General features: G+C 35.6%; 1 protein-coding gene across 7 annotated transcripts in view; it reads right to left on the bottom strand.

The window, feature by feature from the left end:
- Nucleotides 1-23,048, bottom strand: part of LOC119833510 (teneurin-m) — a 395,760-nt gene that overhangs the window by 8,923 nt on the left and 363,789 nt on the right. For 4 of the 7 annotated variants that reach the window (XM_038357536.1, XM_038357535.1, XM_038357532.1 and 1 more), the window contains 11 exons: nt 9,415-9,591; nt 8,855-9,151; nt 6,720-8,456; nt 6,159-6,436; nt 5,667-5,883; nt 5,224-5,400; nt 4,571-4,798; nt 2,907-3,242; nt 2,541-2,748; nt 1,665-1,691; nt 712-928 (listed from right to left, as the gene is read on the bottom strand). In XM_038357536.1, coding sequence (XP_038213464.1) covers nt 712-928; nt 1,665-1,691; nt 2,541-2,748; nt 2,907-3,242; nt 4,571-4,798; nt 5,224-5,400; nt 5,667-5,883; nt 6,159-6,436; nt 6,720-8,456; nt 8,855-9,151; nt 9,415-9,591 — 3,899 coding nt within the window. The remainder of the gene's footprint in view (nt 1-711; nt 929-1,664; nt 1,692-2,540; nt 2,749-2,906; nt 3,243-4,570; nt 4,799-5,223; nt 5,401-5,666; nt 5,884-6,158; nt 6,437-6,719; nt 8,457-8,854; nt 9,152-9,414; nt 9,592-23,048) is intronic. The other 3 variants (XM_038357537.1, XM_038357538.1, XM_038357533.1) reach the window with 3 other exon arrangements.

Below are 23,048 nucleotides of genomic sequence, written 5' to 3'. Positions count from 1 at the left end.
TATCACACTTCACACAAATATTATAAATGTGAAAGTTATATTGGATGTTTGCCTGTCAATCAGCCTGAAACTATTTAACGGATTTTGATGAAATTTGGTATACAGACACGGTATGAGCTGACTTGGGTGATAGGATACTTTTTATCCCAATTAAATGCTCTCTTGGGATAAACAGGAATCATTATATCCGGGCGGAGCCGGGACTAGTTATGAATAAATCAAAAGATTGTGCAAGAGAGAGTCACTTCCAGCTATAACACTTAAATTTTTAATACTAGACTAAAATTTGTTTAAATTATATTATAACAAATTTTTATATACATATCAATCTTAGGCATTTCAAATGCCCTATTAGCGTTTCTTCAAACAGTTTTAAAATTCATTGCAAAAGTAAAAAGGTTAGCTAATATTAAGAGCAGAATTACTTAATTTTCCTTTGATTGCAGTTTCGCGTGTTAGCCATTTGCAAAAAATTAAATGGCTTCATATGCAGTTTTGGTACGTATAGTCACGGAGTTAAATATTATAACTGAGAATAGTCGGACATTTTCTTAAATATTTGAACATGCATAGAGATATAAAGTATAGAAGACATTTAAATTTGTCTTAACAGAACTGAGAAAGATTTTGCCGAACTCTTTACTCTTTACTACTCTTCTCTCTTGGAAATAAGTAATTAATAAAATAATTCGAGTTATCCATCAAACATACCTCATTCCAGGGCACGAAGACAACCTGTGTAGACCGTTTGAAGGGCGCTCTCCCAAAGTGCAGAGTTACAGCTCCTCCGCCATTGACCAGCAAGTCGAACCATCCGTCCTCCCGCGTGAGGGTGAACCCTTCCAGCGGGGTGGAGGTCGACACCCTCACCCCCACCAGCCCTGACCCCAGGGAGGTAACAACTCGACCACGGATTACCGCTGACCGACTGGAAATTTAACAAATATGTCAAATCTTAGTACTAAAGAGAAATTGTTCTATGGGCGATTAGGAGTTTAGAAGGCAAAAGTAGACTATGTAATTGTCATAAATTGTTATTTATTTATAGGTTAGTTTTCTGAAAGTCGAATTCCACAATGATGAATAGTTTTATGCATACAAATAATTTGGTCTGTTTCAATTTGAATTCGTAATGAAGCTTTGGCATCCGTACACGTTAAATGTTAGTAATTAAAACAAACTGAGGCATTTAGCTGTAGCCTGGTTACATTTATCGTTATTAAATTACAATATTAGTTCCAACGGGGACCGCAAATAAATTATTATGAATGCGTTAAACTCGTATCATATAAAATAGTCATGGGGAGCTTCATACTGGTTATTTCTAGGTATTTAGAGGGGATTTGGACTTTTTCATTCCGATTGTAAGGCTAAGGGCAAATGTATTTACAATGTTACTAACTACAATATAGTCAATATTATCGTCTACTTATAAGGAAAACAAAGTTGTGTACAATGTACATATCCCAACACCGTACTCGTATAACATTATTCATAACTACACACTACATATGGATATAATGTATATACATAAGAAGCGAACACAAAATTCACAGGACACAGGTAAACCATCGTCATGCACACAAAAATAAACGCCTATATCGTAGATATATAAATAGATACGGTCTAATTCACACACTAGCCTACCTAAAGTTGTTTCTTACCTCGTGTTGAAGTGGTTCCAAAACATACTGGGCAGCGAAAAGACGAGAAATAAAATAAGTAAGTTATGTTTGATGCAGTTTCGAGAGGAAATTTTCAGTTAGTTAGCCAATTAGTTGAACGAAGTCTCATGCGAGCGACCAGTTTTTTCGGTAAATAACTATGCTATTGAAATGCGTGTTACTGTATGAAATGCTTGACCTAAAATTTCCGAAATTTCTCTGGAAGTACCGATTCAAATGCTGGCTATTTCTTTAGTAATGGAGCGTTAATAAAGCATAAATTGTATGCAGGCATTGTTTGAAATTTTGGGAAACTAAGACACACATTTGAAGAGCAATGTATTTATCAGTGTTAAGGTTCTGTTACAGATCATCTTAGAACATACATAGTGAACATAGAAGAAATAAAAAGAAAAATTGTTAACACTCTTTTAAATAAAACATTTAGGATTGACTGGGGCACAACATTGCATATTTTATATAACAGATATTTGATTTTGATTTGATTCGATTCGTCAATTGATATTGTTAGGTTATAGTTTATTTTCAATTACGAAGGTTCATCTATTATACTTTTACTTTTAAGTAAAGCAGTAAATTTACTACAATTACTTCGATAAAATAATAAATACTTCTTTTATTGTTGTTCACTACGATATCAATTGACTTTCATTTATTACATATTAGACATGATGTAATTAGACTACGACACAAAATACTTGATACATTATTAATCGTAATTGGTAACTTATTCAACCGTATATTGAGTAAATTACCGAAGAGAATGTATGAGAAATAGAAAAAGTATTCCATCGTCAATTCGATCTAGTATCATGTCGTAGTGCTAGAACACTGAACATCGAACACTTATCTCACCTCTCGTTAAATGTTTCTTGTTTCGCGTAGTTTTGTAAGCTACCCTCATCTATGAGGAACTTCATTCGCTCGAAGAACGACGCAGTGATCGCTGGCGGCTGCTTCCGGAGCAGGATGTCAGTGGGTTTGGGGGAAGATACGCAGAGTTGGCTCGTCTTGCACGCCGCTGTTTGGCAGCATTCGGGGTCTTCGCAGTCCACAAGGCCGTCTGTGATTTTGCGATAGTTGATTAGCTTAAATTTCGCATATATATCATAAATTTACATGTCTCAATTAAAACTTTATTCAAAACCACTTCAGTCGTCTTGACAACTTGGAAGCAACACAGAAATGAACATGGAACCACGGAACAGAGCATCGACGAACCTTTATCATTGTCCTTGGAATCGTCGCAGATCTGTTCCTTGAGCGTGGTGCAGTCGGGGCCGTCCCAGCCGTCGAAGCACTTGCACTCCCAGTGGCCGTCGTTGGCCACCCTGCACTGGCCGTGGCCGGCGCAGCCCCGGGGACAGCCCTCCAGCGTGCAGTGGCGCCCGTTCCAGCCGGACACGCAGAGGCAGGTGCCGTTCTTGCACTGGCCGTGGTCGCCGCAGCGCGGGTCGCACAGCTTGGCCGTGCAGAACTCGCCGCTCCAGCCCGGCTCGCACGCGCACGCCTCGCCCACGCAGCGCCCGTGCGCGCCGCACTCCAGGTCGCACACCTCTGCCGAACGGCACGTTGCGGGTGTAGGATCAGTTGGTACCAAGTGTCATTGGAGGATTGTTTTGTTGGGAATAGATAGCTCAAAAGATTGATGTTTTTTGTTCTTTTTAAGAAAAATAGGAAATTTCGTCGTTATGATTGTAAAATACGTAAAAAATTTGAGAGCTGAAAGCTTGGGTTAAAAAATATCAAGCAATACGAGAGTTGGGACTTTCTTTATATCTGTTTTTGCTATCTATACTTTTCATTACAACGACACGTATGAATTGTCTACAAATAGCAAAATTAAACTCCAGAGTTAAGCTAATATAATAATGCCGAGAGCAATTTATCTAATGCCCGGACCAATAACAGTTATAATTGCATTACGTATTAACCATATCGCTGCAACCATTAGATTAGCAACTGCGATCGTGAAGGATTTAGTAACATGTTCGTAAATTATTATTGCTAGTTAATGATTTATTTTGAAATTGGATACTGTTCGTTTCATTTAACATGGATTTGCAATCGCAATGATAATCTGTTAAAGGTTTGAACGTTGAAGTGTCCGTTGTAGGATTATAAATGAGTAACAGTGTGTAACTAAAATATCGAGGACATAACACCAAATAAATGTTTTATGCAGAAAATATGAAGGTTAAAGTTAACACTATAGATTAAACACATTTAGACTTTTGAAATGTCATATAAATGAAATAAACTAAACGGTGGTAAATCTAATCAAGCCAAGAAGATTTTAAGTTAGATTCATTGTTTTTAATTATATTCCCCAATATAATACTGGCTCATTAACAATGTTAATGATGCTAAGAACCATTGGTATTTTAAATCTTTTTAATATGCTTTAAGAAGCCGTATAAATATAGCTTTTTTTAGGACACATTGCATCCAAGTTATTACACTATTGCAGATCAGGAACTTTTATAATATATTATATAATTTTTATATAATATAATCTTTTATAATCAAGATATATTAATTTAACTAATTTAAGTATATATAATTACTATTAAGTAACTGGAAATAGATTCTAGGTGTGCCTCAATGGTATACTTTCATTCAAGATGAATTCCTAGCGAAATTTCCTAACGAAATCAGTAAAATAGATGTGAAACACTTAAATGTGAACATATTTCCAGACGATATTTTGTTATGAGATAAACATAAATTATAAAACAGATGGATATAATTTATGTTTATCTCATAACTGGATTTTAGTTTAACTCTTAATCTTAATAGTATCTTTAAGGGCAATTATCTCCGGTCTCCGCGCATAGTGCGGTAGTGGACCAGAACAGTTCAACAGGCTCCTATAACCCACGAACCTTTGGAGCAGTCCTCTCCGGACCACCTGGCGTGGCAGGTGCAGGTCTGCGTCTCCACGTCGAAGGCGCCGTGGCCGGAGCAGTCGGGCAGGCACTGCAGCGCGTCCGTGTCCATGGTGGCGCAGTCGCCGCCCTTCCAGCCCTTCTTGCACACGCACACGCCTTCGATGCAGAACCCGTGCCCCGAGCACGTGGGGTGCGGGCAGTCCACCTCGCCGCAGAACTTGCCTGTTTGTTGAAGACCAGTTTATTAAACTAAATAAGCTTGTGTTGCATGGGTTAAAGGTTGTGTTGACTATAAGAATTTTGCTCCTAACCATTTTTGTTTTTTGTTGGGAACTACATAGTACACATTTGTTCCCTAGTTGGGAACTACATAGTTTATAATTTATATCAGTTCATTTCGAACGTGTCAATAGCAAAATAATAGCTAGTTTTGATGCAAGTTGTATTCTATTTTCAAACCCTGCAGATTTTGATTATTACATTATAAGAAGTATAAAAGAACAAAACAATTCTTTTAAATTTCTTAATCTTCTAATTTGATTTCATAGAATTTGTCTTTCTAATATCCTAGTGATCTTAGAAAGAGAAATTATTAAGTTTTAATACTTTACTAGTGAATTACATTACGAGTCACACACAAAACTGACCTTTGTACCCCCTGACACAAGAGCACTTTCCGTTCACACAGTGCCCGTGGCCGTTACAGTCGGGCACCTCGCACTCGTCGTGTCGCAGCGAGCACTCCTTGCCTTTCCAGCCGGGATTGCATTGGCATTCGCCGTTTATGTACTCGCCTCGTTGGCTGCACAGCACCGGACATACACCTGGAAAAATTGGTTTCTTTAGTTGATATTGGGATAGACACCTGCTGCGCGTTGCCAGACTTTTATTAGTAACTTCAAACTAGTACGTAAATAATGTAGGTATATGAATAATTTATTGTGATTTAATGTTTATATGAATTGTGTTCCTTGTACGTCTTAATGCCTTGTGGTAATTTTACCATTAAACAATCACTGGGTATATTGGTATTTGTCAGATGTAATATAACAAAAAGTTAATGACATAAGAAGTAAAAGAGAAGCCATACTTTCACTGCAATCATCTCCTCCAAAGCCTGGCTGACATTGGCAGTGTCCCATCAAACATTCTCCCTTTCCGGAACAGCCATTCGGACAGTTGTGCGTCATATCATCCGCGATTATCGCGATGAAGGAGATTTCTTGTGGGTCGCCGTCGTCGTTGTATAGAGACAGGAACCAGTGCCCTTGTTCCATATAGTGTGTCACTTCCTTCTTAATGGACGGCTGTAAAAACAATAGAATTTTTTCAACCTTAATTTTTTTATAAATAAAAATAATTCGCTTTGGTTTTGCCCAGTATACATAGTCGTAGCTGTATTTTTGAAATCGTTGAATTAGTTTCTGAGATGAGCGCAATGAAAGAATCAAACAAAGTCGAGATTTATAATTTATTCAATGTACCAAGATTTCCTTACAATAAAAACAATACAGCGTTTCAGTTTAACTCAAGTCCAAATCGATACAAAACTCACACGTGTCAGATTACAGATAGAACTTACGTGCGAGGCTCTCGTAGTTCTAGCCTTAAATCCGCTTAGAACTTCCAAAAAGTGATACTGTGTATGTGTGGGTAGAGCGTTGCGTCTCGCGTACACGCCTATTGACGCCCCTCTCGGTATCATGTAGTCGAATTTCACGTAAGAGGCTTCTGACTGATAGAACTGCATGTTCCAATAGCTATATGGAGGGATTTCTTTTGATAATTTTTCACCTAAAGTTATCTGTTTGAACGTTGTCCCATCTGGCGGAAAAGACTGCGCTGGGAATGTTCGCGCACCTATAACATTAAACCTGTATTGTTATTTGTTCAACTTTAAAACAAAACGAACGGGATGCAAAATCATGCGATAATGTGATGAAGTGATCTCAGTGATAAGGTAATAGAATAATAAGGAGAGAAAAAGATAACATGCATTTTGGTATAATTTTACGAATATTATGCTAAGTATAATTAAGCATGCGATTTAGTTTGTTAGACACAAAGCACCGACCCCCGAAGATGGTTTCAATGATTGTTATGTTAGTTAGTTATCGAAACGACGTAAATTTGGACACCTCACCTTCCAATATTAGGATTGGTGGAGGCTTTACTTTTGGACATACGCATTGTATTGGTGCTTCAGTTGTAGAAATAGTGGCTGAATTCGTTGTAAAATCTGCAGTTACATCTGTTGTTGTCGAATCGGTTGTAGATGAAAATTGATCACTTTCAGTTGCATTTGCATACTCTGTTGTAGTGCTATAGTCACTTTCAGTAGAACTCGAACCTGTGTTCTCTTTAGTATGATCGGTTTCGGTTTGACTCGAATCATTTGTGGTTGCTGTGCTGTCTGTATTAACAGGAGTAGTTTTCTCTGTATCATCGTCATATAAATCGTCACTTGTTATGCTATTTTCACACACGGGACAAGAACATTCACAACTACCACCCCAATCTTCAGAATTAACTTCTTTTGATGTTTTCGTTCCATCAATAGTGACTGGTTTATTGAAGTTTGTGGGCGCTGTTGGTTCTAAATCGATCGGTGTTATTTTAACAGTGGGAATTTCATTGGAATCGCCAACAGTTGGTATTTTTACTGTTAGGGAATAAAAAGGTTTATATGAATCACCATTAGTGGCGTCATCTGATGATAATGTTAAATTAATTAATACATGCTTTCCGTTCACTGGCACATCTGTTTTAGATTCAGAAGCAACATTGATTGTAGATGATTCATTTGTCGTAATAGGAGCAGAAGTAGAACTAGTAACTGTTGTAAGAGTAGTACTTGTTGCAGACATAGATTCCGAAGTTGTATTATTTACTCTGAGAGTATTATGTGTACTTTGCGTAGTTTGGGTTAATAAAACATCAGAATTAGTTTTAATGTTATCAACATGTGTTGTAAAAATATTACTCAGTTCTGTGGTTGCTTCACTCATTAGTAGAGGCGTAGAACGCTGTTCATTAGTTTTATTTACAGGTAAAATTATTGTTCCGATGCTTTTCGATGTTTGAGTATCATAGTGATCTTTTTCAAGGTTTTCCTTTAAATCATCAGAGTCAATATGTAGCTCTTTATTTAACCTTGTGAGAAGTTTTAAATAATGAAGCTTTTGAACACCGTACGAATAAATTGATGGATAAGCATCGCCTTGCATGTCCTCGGGATCATAGGCTATTGCATCTTTCCCTTGAATTTTTAACTCGGGTGGCATTTCCGTGAACATTTCAGCTTTGTTAGTCACTTTATTAGTTTTTGTCGATGTTCTATATTCCTTAGTAGTGGTTATGTTATTTTCGCTATGTGCAAGTGTTGCAGTATTAGTTACGTTATCAATTTTCGTTGAAGTGGTATATTCCTTAGTGGTAGGTTTTATATCATCTTGAACGTTTATCGATTTGTTATTAGTTACATTGGCATTAACACCCATAGCGCCCACTTCACTATATACAGAAGCTTTAGAAGCGCCCTTATCTTGTGATTCAGTACTCCCGTCAGCTGACACACCATGCACTAAGCTAACAGTGGTCGAGGAAGGAGGAGTGATTAGTTCATGCATATCTACAGTGGAAGAATCCGTGGAAGAAACAGAAGACAAAGAAGCATGCTCGTCTACACTTCTACGAGCGCGTGAATGGTCACTCCCTTTACCTGTAGCTGACGACGTCGAGCTCTGGTGCGATCGTGGTAATGATTTGTTACTGGATTCAAGCGTCGTCGCTTTAGACGCTTGAAATTTGTCCACATCTCCAACGATTACGGAACATGGTTTCGCATTCTCATACGACCAGTTGTCCGTAAAATATGAAGCTGTGAACGAATAATTGATATTAGCTTTATCTTACATCATAAATTATTTTAATTGCATCAAACGTTTTGGCATTTATAGTGTCTTAATAATATTTAGTTTAAATATAATGAGCTAAGTATTTCATTCATTAATTTGTAATAGTAAAATGTAATTTTTATAATCATGTAATAACCTATTTCTTGAAAATAAAATCCTAGAAGGAAAAGTAACTTTCTTAACAAACTAGTGGTCTGCCCCGGCTTCGCTCGTGGTACATATTTAGCCTATAGCCTTCCTCAATAAATGGACTATCTAAGACTGAAAGAATTTTTCAAAATGAACCAGTAGTTCCTGAGATTAATGCTTTCGAACAAATAAAGAAACTTTTCAGCTTTATAATATTAGTATAGATACTGACCTGACATATAAGAAGCAATAGATAATAATAGAACAAATAGTACTATAAACACTATTGCAGTACACTTCCACGAACATCTTGAAGATAGGCCTTTCCTAAAGTGGAACCTCGAGGCCGCTGGAGGGAAGTGCGTGGCCCGGAGGTTGTTTCTCACAGGAAGCACAGGGACAGGCGCCCCGAACGCTGGATGTCTATCACTTCGATCCATCCTTTCTAGCGTTCCCTTTTCTTGTTTACCTGGACTGCTACACGACGAATTTGATTTATAGTCCATAGACGGATTCTTTTGTATGTCCCCTGAAAAGGTAAAGGCAAACATTGTAATATCGTAGCGATCTTTTGCGTTTGCAATCAATCTATTGATGTAAGAGATTTTTATTCGAAACGAGACCTGCAGGAATATTGTATTATAAACTTTTCAACGTTTTTATTTCAACATTTTTTCTACAAATATTAGATCTATTCAATTCTCAGAGAAGAAAATGCTTTTAATTATGTAGATATGATCACGATGAAATCATGTTTGCATTCTTTAACATTAATTTAAAATTGAAACTTACACGTGTTCAGTTCACCTGAAGGCACGTAGAAGTTTCCCGAAGGAGTGCGTACAAGACACGAGGGTTCGAAGTCTCCCAAGTCAGCTGGGTTGCCAGTGATGCGGCCGTTTAGCCGAGACATCGTTGGGTTGCGGGGAGGCACATCGGGAGGGGGCCGGGACCCTTCTAGAAGACAACCTGAGGACAAAGAAAACATAGTTAAATATTTTTTGTGTTGGTTATTGTTATGATGAAGAAAAGTCTTATAATACAGTTTCCGTTTCTAATGTGTCCTAACATAATGAAATAAAAAAAACATATAATTGTGTAGTATGTATGTGTGTATGTTTGTTACTTGATAAAAGAGAGAGAGAAAAATTTTACTGAATAAATTCTTAAAGCTAGTTAGTTTTTTATATAGTTCTTGTTTAGATTATGCTCATAACTACCATATATGTACATAAAATTACATAGTGCACAGTAATTGACAATGTCCTGTTAATTAATTACACATTATTGGACAAGGCTGGCCCAAATTGATTTTGACCGCAAAATTAGCATGTCGTAATTTAATTAGGGTCAAATTCTTGTAATAGCCCGCAAACAAATAGCGTTTAGAGGTCTATGGAAATGGATCAAAGATCGCGTGTTTCGGCAGTTAGTTAATAAAGGAAATATATTAGATTGGGAGCTATCGGATGGAGAGAGGCGCGGCGACCTCTCCCATCGCTCCCATCGCTAATATAAGTTAATGGAAAATCGAAGCATTATCCACCCCACCACCCCCTTCCCGCTCCCAACCAACTTTTGATCCTCGACAAATTTTAAGGATTCCTTCAAGCGTTAATTAATTTATTGTAGCGGCCGATGTAGCCGTAAGAAAACTCAATTAATTTTAAAAGGGTTTTTGTGTTTTTTTCAACGATCGTTTTCCGCGTCGCGAAAAGAAAGCGAGCTACAATGCGACAGTCCTTTGAAGCCGTCCCTTTTGAACGGTTCGGTTCCTTGTAATTAGAGAGTAATGAATTTACTCCCGAACCCAAAGAAAACGTGCTTTCAATAGACGTACGAATTACATTCACGACGAGAATAACCTTGTTTTCATTAAAAAAAAGATGTATTCACTTGAAATCTCATTAGCGTACTGCGCGCAGTAAGCCGGGATTAAGCAAGGTCATTTATCTTAACGCCCTTTGGAGTTCAAACTGTAATGGCAACTAAGTATTCATCCCACCCAGTAGCCAATGAAAAACTAAATCACCTCCCTAACCTAATTTAGGAGGACAAGTATAGTCATTAATACACATGTCAGTCGACGTCCTAGTACAAAATGCGGCCCATTTATATCTCGTCTTGGGGAGCGGGAATTATGGTAATCGGACGAATCGTGTCTTTTGTCTGTAATGGTGGGTAATTACTGAGGCACCTCCCGGGGACACTTCGTTTCTTTAAAGGGCCCAGGAGCATGAGAATTCGACACTCGTTAACCGAATCGTCTCAACTTTAAAAGGGAGCGCGATTTTGAACGTCGCTACGGGATTTGTCGGTTGAACGAACGTCCTTTTTGGTTTTAGAAATTGCCCACCGCAACGCTAGCACTTCGCCCGATTGTTTACGCGAAATACAGTTTGTTATTCCAGCTTTTTCATCGTTCATTTACCGACTTCTATGCATAAAACTAATATCAGTCGTTCTATCCATGTAACGGTTCGTTCGTTTTTATATTTTTCCAGCCATCTGCTATACGTTCCCGTGTGAAACCTTTTCCTGCACGGAAAAGCTAAACTCGCTTACTTATTGGAAGATAAAGGGGGTGTGTTTCGGCTCATTTGCGGAGCTCAGTCAGATCAAACGTGATTTCTTATCGAGGAAGGGAAAAACAGATGGAGATAGAAATTCTTTATTCCCTTAAAGGAAACAGGGAATAAGGCTGTTCATTTATTTTATATTGGTTTTACAGCCGTGAATAATCAAAAATATAATGTAATCGATTTATTAATGTCGCCTTTATTTCTGATAATCAATAAGTGCTCCATTAAATTCACAATTCTATACACCTCTGTTATGTACATAGATTTATAACCGAAGGAATGGCCTCTAGACGCTTTTACATTAGAAAGATATTAAGGGCATACCATCTCACCATACGTGCGGTCGTTAGTATAGGCCGTACAGAACGTATTCAATCCAGTTAACCTGTCGGACATATATCTCTTTCAAGTTTCATAACTGCAGACGTTGATGTATGAGACACTGGTATGGATACTGGGTACTTTAGGCAATCTCAGACCCACATGTGCCGACAATGTTTTACTCGTTTGCGTTATTTTGAATTCAATACATTAATCGATGTAATGTTGCTCATGAATTGGAGACGAATTGTTTGGTAAACATTGGCGCGGTTATAGAGAAATATGCATGGTATAATTTATCATGAAATAACAATTAACTCGCTCTGCTTCACCGAAATTATATAATGGATATTTACTTACACTTTTGAGGAAATATTCATATGCTAAATATAACATAATTATTTTAGAATCATAATCAATACATAGTATAAAACAAAGTCTCTTTCTCTGTCCCTATGTATGCTAAAACTTTAAAACTACGCGGATTTTGATGGTTTTTCTAATAGATAGAGTGATTCAAGAGGAAGGTTTATATGTTTAATGACATCTACTAAACTACTTCGAATTAACGCGTGCGAAGCCGCGGGCAAAAGCTTGTGCAATATATAATAGAATACATATAACATTTATAATGGCGAGATCCTTTAACTAACCAATATTTGCATCTAAGAAAAGTTGTCTCAATAACTATCCAGGTAAAACCACTCGCTATCCCAAAGTAATTAATATGTAAAACGGAAATGATAAGTTCTCGTTCCCCAATTTCTATTTTAAAGGCATTAAACTTTCCCTGAACGTGCAATATTTATTTGAGAGAAGCGCAGCATTTAGTTGGGAACAATCGGAAACTTGCTCTGACGCTGTGACTCCGTTTTAATTAGCACCCATTCATCGTGAAACAATCGAGTTGAGAACAAATCCATTATAATCGAACTTTTCGATAGTCGAGTGCTGGGCTTAATGGGAGGCCCGCTATCAATCTTGATCGGTTTATTTGACCTTATTATTTGTATTTGGTGTTAAAGATTGTTGAGAGATTTAAATTATTCACTACTTAGTATTTTCTTGTGTTTGATTTTATTCAAGTATTATACATTTAAAAATTAAAAACTTTTTAACGGATTTTAAACGCGACTTATTCATTATATTATTCACTACTTATTCATTACTCCGATCATTAACATTTGAGATCAATGTATCAATCTAATCGATTTTGTATCGTTGTGTTTGTAACAAAATTATTCAAGTAACATAAAAGTTTTTATCGTCTTCGAAATTCTATAAACTAACTATATGTATTTAGTTGGTACGCGCGCCATTTCGAGATCCCAGTTTCTCTAGCTATACCTATTACATACACATGTCCGAAAATTTCCGAAATTGAAACTTGAGGTAAACCACGGAGTAAGTTTGCTGAAATTGGTAAGTTTAGACATGCTTACGTTGCCACATTTGCTGCATTTGTCTGATTACAGTTATATTCATTGAATTTAAAATATACTTTAGTTTATTTAATCACGATTTGTTAATAATTAAGCGTCTCCTTTATATCGATAGATCGATTGGCAAAGAGACAAGGCAGATGAAATAACATTTTATATAGTAAATATACCAAGAAGTACAAAAGCCTAAAATGAAATGTTGCAGATATAATATCTTTATCAGTAAATCTCCAAGTAATCTGATATAATTTGGATTTGCGTAATCTACATTTCTGAAGCATATCGACAGAGAAAATATCAATACCGCCGGATTATTTCAAGATATTTTTATCTCAGCGGGAGTTGAGCAATAATTTCCTTAACGTTTTCCACGTCGGAAGTCTTTCGGGGCATTATAGCGAATTCTCTGACATTAGCAAAATTCCCTTGTAAGGAGAATAAAATTTTATCTCTGCTTACATGTTAAAGCGATCTCGTACTTACAATATTATTGTAAAGTATTTTTAACGTATTGGAAATGAGGCGATTATTTACATATTAATTTGCAAAAATATCAACACGCATACGTTTTAAAATTGAAGTGGGGTGAGGTAGAATGTATTAATTTTTTAACACTACGTAAAATACAATGAAATATCATCCGTGGCATGCTATGTATTTTTGTTTTTGTCACTTGATCAACGATTTATTTGATAATTCATATCATTTATATAAGATTATACGCCTATAATTTTACCAACATCTTTCACCTTCCCCATTTCTTATAATCGGATTTGGATTGCTAATCGTATTTGAGGTTACCAACCGCACCTAATTGTTGTGGTTAGTTGCAGGTGACGCATGTCGGTAAGCTTTTTGTTTTTTATTATTATATAGCAAGCCCACAAACAGATGGCGTAGTTTTAATAGTCACTGTGTAAGCATGAGGAGATATAACAAACCAAAAATGATAAAAACTGTCCAGCCGTCCTTGAAATGTATAATGAATTAAGTCGAATTTTTATATAATAAATGAAAAATGTGGTTACGTAGAATGAATCTCCAGTTACAAGCAAAACGAGGCGCTTAATGATATTACGCTTATATTTAATCGATGGCTTTCAGTTGGCCTGGTTTCCACGATTCCGTTAAATATTCTCTTATCAGTTGACGCGTACACGAATTCGGTCAATGATTTATGGGCCGTTTTGAAATCGTAGCGATTTTCACTCTGAATTATAATGTGATGTCACACGATTGAATTTAGATGTTCGCTACAAAAACTCAAAGGTTCTAGTCGCTTCGGTGCTGATTTATGTGGTTAAATAGACATCCATTTCGTACTTGGCTGAGTTCGAGATTTGTTATTACACTGATGTTAGATGAATTTAGGATGGAGTTCACTCGGACTATAAAAATATATAAAAATGAACCTTGATATAGATAAATGTACTTACTGCGTGAATGTTAAATACTGATATAGTTACAATGATTAATTATAGGAAGGGAAGTCGCAGTAAATAGGTTGTATTAATCCAACGTAGGTCCAGCAATAAAGACGCATGTAAATCTATATTGTGGGCAATGTATCATGTCAAGCAGCAACCGCTTGCGCGCTGATAAGATTACCAGACAAAGGAAGTCCACCCATATCGCTACCACAACCACCGCTAAACGCAAGCCTTTATGACTGCACGATCCACGCAATTTCAATTCTAACACAAAGTAATACAGTCCACATTGTCTCAAGAGGTCTTTATTAAGGCTAACATCAACGTCTCCTTCGTTAAAGGACACTCAGCTTTATTTATGTCGACATACTGCCAACGTTGCCTTATTTGCCGTTTCAGCTACAGTAACAACTAGATTTGCACTATCTATTGCTATAAATAGAGTCCGATTTCGCATCGCCACCTTCGTCCATCCACGCCGTGCAGAGGGAAGTTGAACTTTTTGGTTGAGATATTAGGGTGTGTTTTTAAACGTGTTTGTTTATGTTTCCGGCAACGATAAGGACACGACGTTGCCCAAGTCGGTACGTCACGCGACTGGTGCACTAATTTATGTTGTGATTTAAGATATACCGTGGACGCACCTTGCACTTTGCCCTAAGTTTTTATGGGCTGTTATGGTAATAAACTGTCTGGGCAAACAGAGCGATAGTCTGCATCACTATATTCTACAAGGACTGTAAATTGTATTTTGTATTTATAACTCGAGTCGCTTGACTATTGAGTATGCTTATTAGACTAAAACAAAATCCTATATATAGTAAATGAGATGTTAGTAATCTCTTAATCGACTCATTACACAAAGATATCGCTTTAAACTTAATTTTGTATTGAGACTGCTAGCTAAATAGAACCTTATAAATCAGCAATTAATTCTAGTTCGACAGAAAACGCTGTACAATTAGTAGACGCTTAAACAATCGTGGAGGATTTAAAACTACCGAGTTGATAACAAGCAAAAAGCTGCAACCTTACCGCTCGTTAGATGAAAGGCTCCTTCATTAGTGCAAGAAAAAAGCCGAGGAGACTCGGGTTACGTAACTCGCAACATCTGTTACCGGTCAAAACAATGCGCCTAGCTATTAATCTAGCTATCACACATTTCTTTGTCTGAATCCATTAAATTGATTGTATTTCGGGGTGTGTATTCGGCTCGTTATCGTTGAATCTTTGCGGCCGGAGACGTGATAGATGTCAACGTCACACGGAATGCTACGAATTAGCCGTCCGAAAAGAATGCACTGGGATCCGTGACTGATGTCTGAGATTTGGGGAGTTGGATACATTGCTGTCATTGGCCGTCGATGGGGGTGATGAAATTGAAAAATTCCTCCTCCGTTGCGACAATGTATATCATTGTCATGGATATCATTTCTTAGCAATTTGCCGCGTTCATGAAACGTTATTAGGCTCGCACGTGTAACGAACTGAGCTAATATAGTCCCTTCGCTTCAATAATTTATGAACGGCTGCCTATAACGTAGCGTAGGCTATATTTAGTTTCCTGTTTTATGTATAATCTAATATTGGCTATGGCCCTTTAAATAGTCTAAAGGAGCGTGTGATTTTACAGCATAATATCTACATAAACGCCCTATAATAATGTAAGATTAGACTTATTTTATTAGAGGAACACAAGTATAGTTGAACCTTCCTCAATCCTCGAAGCTCCACATATTATGAGTTTTTAGCTTATCTATTAAATAGTTTGAACATTACAGGTATCGTTGAACTAGAAACTACAAATTAACGTGAGTTAAACCATACGCTTATCTAATTTTACATTAAAACAACTATTAATATCCCCAGTGTAATTTTAGTCAGTCGTTACGTGTGTGCGTCGATTTTGGTCTCACACAGCATGTGATACGGTTTGGTTTAGAATGCAGGCTTCCGACCTTGTATCTTCGATTTGAAGTTTGAAGCTTTTTGATACAACCTGAACCCAGATGTGTGATAACGCTTTCATTAACCTTACCCTAGCATTAATTACCATTAATAGAAACAAACAAAACGAACAGATAAATGGGAAGAGATAGGCGTTTAATTGTGTTTGGAGTATCCAGTTGAAGACGATTAGAGACGCCGGGACGGGGTCGTTCCGATGTCGTGGCTTACCGATACTCATTGTTAACAGTTTATTTTTTTTACACAAATGAGATCTTTTTATACATTTTATATTATCTATAACAGTTGCTTATTTGCATCTTTTCACTAAATGTGAAACATTGGAAAATAGCTTCGTAAATTTAATAATATGTTAATTGATTTTGTTTAGAACTATTTACCTCAACTAAAACGAGTTTACATTGTAGAAACTAATACATAAACAGTGCTGATATGTGCTCAAGACTGTGTTAATAGTTCTAAAAATCTTAGCGTTATCCAGGCCATAATCTATTTGGCTACTAAATATCAGTAAATTAATTATTAAATAACAAAAACGATTGAATCTATACAATGTTCTGGATTTATATAATTAGTAATTAAAATGGTCATTTAGTAACGATAATTTTGAACAATAAAATTATATATTTATTTAAGCAACATAAACCTTGTTAGAAACATGATTTTAAAAACGATGTAATATTATCGTATCGTATAAAATATCGTTACGGTTCATTTTCTTGCATTTTCTTGCGAAGTTGTTAAATTCAATTGTTATAGACGACGAGAAGATATTTTGTATAATTGATTTAGCAAGTTCGTCGTTAACTCGCGTAATCCAATTGAAATTGTTTCAAAATAAATATACGAACTGTTTAATGCTATCTTAGATTAACTATTGTAACAGATAAATTAATTATTAATGTCGTTTAATAAACTACGAGATAATTATGTTTCGATATAATTGTATTGACTCAGAATTGTGTGAATAGCAAGATTATTTATTAATTTGATAATATCAGGTTATAAACATACAAATATATACATAAAGTAGGAAGTAATTTAAAATTCACATTAACCTGATATGAATAACTAGTGAGCAATAAAAATGAGAGAATTGGCATTTAAAGAGTTAATTTTGTTTTAACGCTTACGATCGTTCAATAAAAACAACAACACTAAATCGTTTTCAGCAGTTCGTTTTTTGCTTCCATTGTTATTTGCAAACATAATAGATTTGTTAAATATTTGTAAGTTTTAGATTATCAAATATAGAACCTTTTCGATAGTTAACCTCTTTTTTGAAGGGTACATTATACAACGAACGAAGCAAAACGCCGGACTAAATCATCACAGTACGTATGCATATTTGCTCAGAGCATACGCCACGCTTCCCACGGATACGGACGTATTTCTCACTTTTTTTCAGTAGAACGACGGCTGATAGAGATTGATGATCGGTCACCCCCACCCTCACTCACCCCCGTAGAGGGCAGGTTACACGATTAAACCGCATCGGGGATTCGCATATATCCAAATTTAAATGACGTTTCTAAGACGCAATGACTATCGTCTCTAAGGCGTCATTAGCGCCTAACGTTTAACGACTTATACGACGTGTTTTGAGTATATAATCTTATAATTCTCTTCTATTGCTTTAAATATATTAAAAATACCGAATAGAAACAATGTATCCATCCTTCATATTGTGTGTGAACAGTTTTTGAAGGAAAATATATAAAACAATGAAGCGGTAAGGAACATCATTGCATATAAGCGAGTTAAAAGTAATTTACTTATAAGAAACTAACATGAAGATATTCTTAGCCTTAAGTTAAGTCACTTGAGATTAAATAAACATCAAAAGTTTTGTATTGATCCTCAATTCCAACTCCTCTCGAATTGAAATTTTGTCATGTCATTTAAAAACTGTGTGCTTTGCAATTTCTAATTTTGAAAAAGACGATAAATATAAGAGACAAAAACATTCGATAAAAAATAATTTCATCCCACATCATTTGTATAAATCATTTTCTAGAAGGCACTCAAATTTTTTGCAGTTTTACAAGTACTTGACTAATCTTTAACATATTAGCAACGAGGTCTCATAATCTATCAATGTCAAGTAAAAAATGGCGCACGTATCTGTCACCCTTCGCGCGCTTTAGTGATGTGCATATAACAAGTGATGCAGCCTTGATAGTGAAGTGGTCTTAACACCGACTGAGTGGGCCATTCACGCTGGCAACTCAAGACTTGAAAAAACACACATTTTCTTAGCGTAATTGGCCGTGAACCCTTCTATAGATAAAATAACGTACAACGACCCCAGTTTTAAAATCGCGTAAGCAGAAGTAGACAATGATAAGTAGTGCTAAAGGATTACATTCGCGTGCTATTTTTTTAAGTGTGAGGTTAGGTGTAGGTAAACGTTAGGGGAGCGCTCAAATGCGGTAAAATCATATCGGGTATGAAATAAATCAGCAAGTTTCGCCTCGGGACGGCTCACGTTACACCCCGATTCGTTATCTGCATTTTAAAATAAAATGGCGCCGCCCTGGGACTTGATGTGACGTTGACAGGTGCGAGCTGTCACTTTACAGTGATTAAGCGTTCCGTTTTTACGAAATTTTTATTTGGGTTATGTGTATTTTGTTAGGATTTGAGACATGTTATTTTATGAATTAGACATAAAATAACTCTACAAAGTCATAACGAATATTTTTATTTATTTTTTTTATTTCAAGCGATTATATGGATGATAAACGAAAAGAAATTATGCCAACAATAAAACCTACTTACGACGTTTCCAAACATCTTAACGCGTCTTTATCCATTTCGCACGTTCATCTTCAGATCCGGGGTCTCAAATACCCATCGTGACCCGAAATATTCGAGGGTCAAGTATACTCGGGTCGCTTTGTACCCAAATAGATAGAAGGCTGTGCATTAGCAAGGGTTCGCTTTCTTCAGAGTTCTTTGCGTTGAGGGTCCGCATAAACGGATGTCATGTTGATTTATATTTGCAATTATTACGCCCTCACGCGTACTGTCACGATAAGATTCTGCAGATTAGATGATTTATTCAATAATATTAATTACTTCGCACTCGAGTATGAATTTTGGATAATATTTCATAGCTGTCCCGCGTTTTTTGTCAACTACGATTTGCTTATCTGATATCTCATATGTTTTGGCGTATATCAGTAGTTTCACATTTATAATATCAGGAGCGATATGTAAACAAATTATATTTAAAAACGAGTAGGTATGTTGGAAAGGAAATGTTATGTCCACCCGTAGAAACCTGGTAAATGGAAATTATCGCAAGCAATATCGCCATAAAGCTGTCAGAAATATGTTATTATTTACTTAAGCGAGTAAATAAATTGTGCGGTATTTGTTCGTGTTGTGTTTGTTTGTTTGTGTTGTCGGATAGAGGACTAATCGATTAAATATTGTTTGCTTTTACATATTACTGTAATGGCCGTTGTAAATCTTTTGTTATGTTAAAATGTTTACGTTGTTCATTTTGATAAGGGCTTGTTAAACAATTTTATGACTGCGACTATCGCGGCAAATTATTGATTATTTCAATGTAGTTGATATTTGCATTTTTAAATGAAAAACGCATGAATTTAAACACAATTTAATCGAAGTTGTCAGTGGTTATATAATTGTGTTATAGTATTGAAAAAAAAAATTTACCCAATTGTTTTAATTTAAATTGTAAGTTTTAGATTATAACAGATTTTGTCTAAAACTGTTGATTGTCTGAATCGAAAAAAGTTTTTTTTTTATCTTTTTTTTCTATATTATAAAATGTATTAGAGCCTATTCTATACAAACAATCAAATCTTTGCACTTTATTATATAAGTGCAGATATGAAAGTCCAGTAACAGAATTACAAAACGCCTTCCTAACGCCTCCTTTTAAAATGACAAATCGGCGTACCAACGCAAAAAGGCTGGTGGAAATATATTTCAGAGGTCACCCATATAGCCGGGTTTCATTTACAAACCCGGGCTGGGGCATACGGGACCATCTGTCCGCTTCCTGAGCGATTCGATGACAATGCGATGACCCTATATCCATTAGTTTTGTGGATCTAAATCAATACGTCTTCGGAATTTGGCGGGTTTTATTTATCTGTGGGATAACTGAATATAGGAATATCAGGCTGTTTATAGATTTGATAGATTATAGTTTTTATTATGACGCTATTTTTTATTATATTTTTCTCGTATACAGAAAAAAATTATAGAATTTTTATAGATTCATACGTATTTGTTTCTTGTTGTAGCTTCAATGTTATTTGGAGCGAATATATCAATTGCATTTGAATAGAGATAATTATAAATATAAAATGTTGGTTGATTTCGACCGGGACTGATAAGCGGCTATTGACTGACGAACGGAAATAAGATACAATTTATTATATTTGAAATGATTAAATAATACCATTTAATACAACAACCACGAGTATAATTTATTTTAACGACGATAAAGTACTTAATTTTGTTGCGATTTATATTTTCCGGGAAAATCCGTTTTGGTTTGGTATTAATACTTTTAATTACTATTTTGAACGATAACAATTCATACCTACCCTTAAAAATAACATTTTCTATGTAAATCGATTCAATGATTTTACAATAGTAATTCCAAAAGTTGTACGTGTCATTTAAATCTGAATTTCATGTAATATAATAATAGTTCAATCATTACCCGAAATATTACATTATATACGGAATATCAGCTAATACGATACGTCATCCATAATCCATACTCTATTAATAACCATCAATTGCTATGCAATTTATACCAATCACAATCACTCAGCGCTGCATAAAGTATCAAAATATTTAGCCTAGTTGCTGTTAGCACTAATCTGCTTAGTAATTACATGCCGAATATAGCACCACGTGGTGCGTTAAATCCCATTGTTCGTCGTATTTGAAACTGTATTTCGACAATCCGTCCAATTTGAATGACATCTTTATCTAGGCGCTAATCAGATTTTGCGGGGTTTACAACTTTATCGGGTTTGTCACTAGTTTATTTGTATGTTGCGGTGTGTTAAAATAATCTAAAATTGCGCGCGCATTTTTGAAAATGGAATCCCTTAAACATGTGTAGTTTGAAACTCGACGAAAAAGTTTCAATAATAAAAAAAAGAGAATTGGAAATTATCATACAAAGATTATCGGTCATAGAGTTGTATTATAAATATATTGGTTCGAGTTATGACTATAGATTTTTATCAAGAGTCATCGAGTTGACACTACTCTTGAAGTCAACGGTAAAGTTAGTAAAATGTACGTCTTTTACTACATTGTAATACCTTTTATCTCTTGGATAATTAAGCTGTATTCTTGTGATAATAACATACAACAAGATAAGCTCTTAAGCGTCCATAAACACTCGTAGTGTATTTATAAGCCCACTTTATGCTTCACAGAACGCGTTTTAGTAGATATGTTCATTTGTATTGTAGTCGCTATCTTTAAATAATAACAAAATCAAGCATTACGTAGATTTAACGATATTAACAATGAAGTCAAGTTTACTCAATTATAAAATTTCAGCCAAATAAGTTCAGAAGTTTTCGTTTATTTTTATAGCGTAGTACTTTATTTATAACAATTAAATATATTCATAATCAATGTTGCATTAATCTAACTACATATCTATAAATATTTACTCAAATATCTAATACGAACATTGCAACTGCGTTTTGAAAATAGAACGTTATAATGAAAACAAAATTGCAAACGCAAAACGAAAGCAAAGAATGAACACCTCAGTCAATAAAAAAGGGGCAACAATTAAATTATTTTCGCATGCTCATTATTTCAAATAACGAATCCCTTAATTAAGGTGAAATAAAAGTCAGAGCGGGTTCTTGTTATCCGTTATCTAGTGGCTAAATAAAGGTCTGAATTATGGCAGAGTGTGGATTAAAATGGATTTTATATAAAATAAAAATGGGCAATGAACGGCTGCGGCGGCCCCGAGGGGTCGGGTTGGGGTTATGTTGCAGAACCCCGTTGAAATGAGATGTTACTTCTTTAAAATTGATATTTTTATGATTAAATACTGTTTCTTTTTATAATATTACTTGACGAGGGGTGGCCCTAAATATTGGGAATTCTTTTTAGACAATTATTACATTATCTTTAATTCACGTATCCCAAAGAACGACCGTAATGTCTTAATGAGATGGACGAAGATATATTACGCATATTATATGTTTAAGCGATTGATATTATTACTAAAATAATCAACAATAGTACACACCAAATATCACATTGGCTATAATATTTTTTACTCGCAACAGACTAAGAACCCAGCGCCCGATTCACATGAAACGAATTTGGTAATTGAACAAACCTTAAAACGAAACTTCGGCGAACAATAACCGAAGTTTAGTATGCATTTCTTCAAGTAATAAAACTTGGGGGAGAGTTTAACACGTCTTCGCAGCTGCGTATTCCAGGCTCGGGACAATACAAGAGTATTCCATCAGAGGAACACCTCCGTTTTTATGTATTCATAAATTTTCACATTGATCAATGTTTTATTCGCGCCTCTATCTTACCCTTGAGAATTTGTATTAGAATACTTTTGTGGTGTAATATACAAAGGCCTTCTAGCTATGGAGGTAGCTTTATAATACGCGTCGAATTCAGTTGTTAACTTT

The sequence above is a fragment of the Zerene cesonia genome, chromosome 17 (assembly GCF_012273895.1).
Source record: "Zerene cesonia ecotype Mississippi chromosome 17, Zerene_cesonia_1.1, whole genome shotgun sequence".
Classification (NCBI taxonomy): Eukaryota; Metazoa; Arthropoda; class Insecta; order Lepidoptera; family Pieridae; genus Zerene; species Zerene cesonia.
This window is presented reverse-complemented; position numbering and strand designations above follow the sequence as displayed.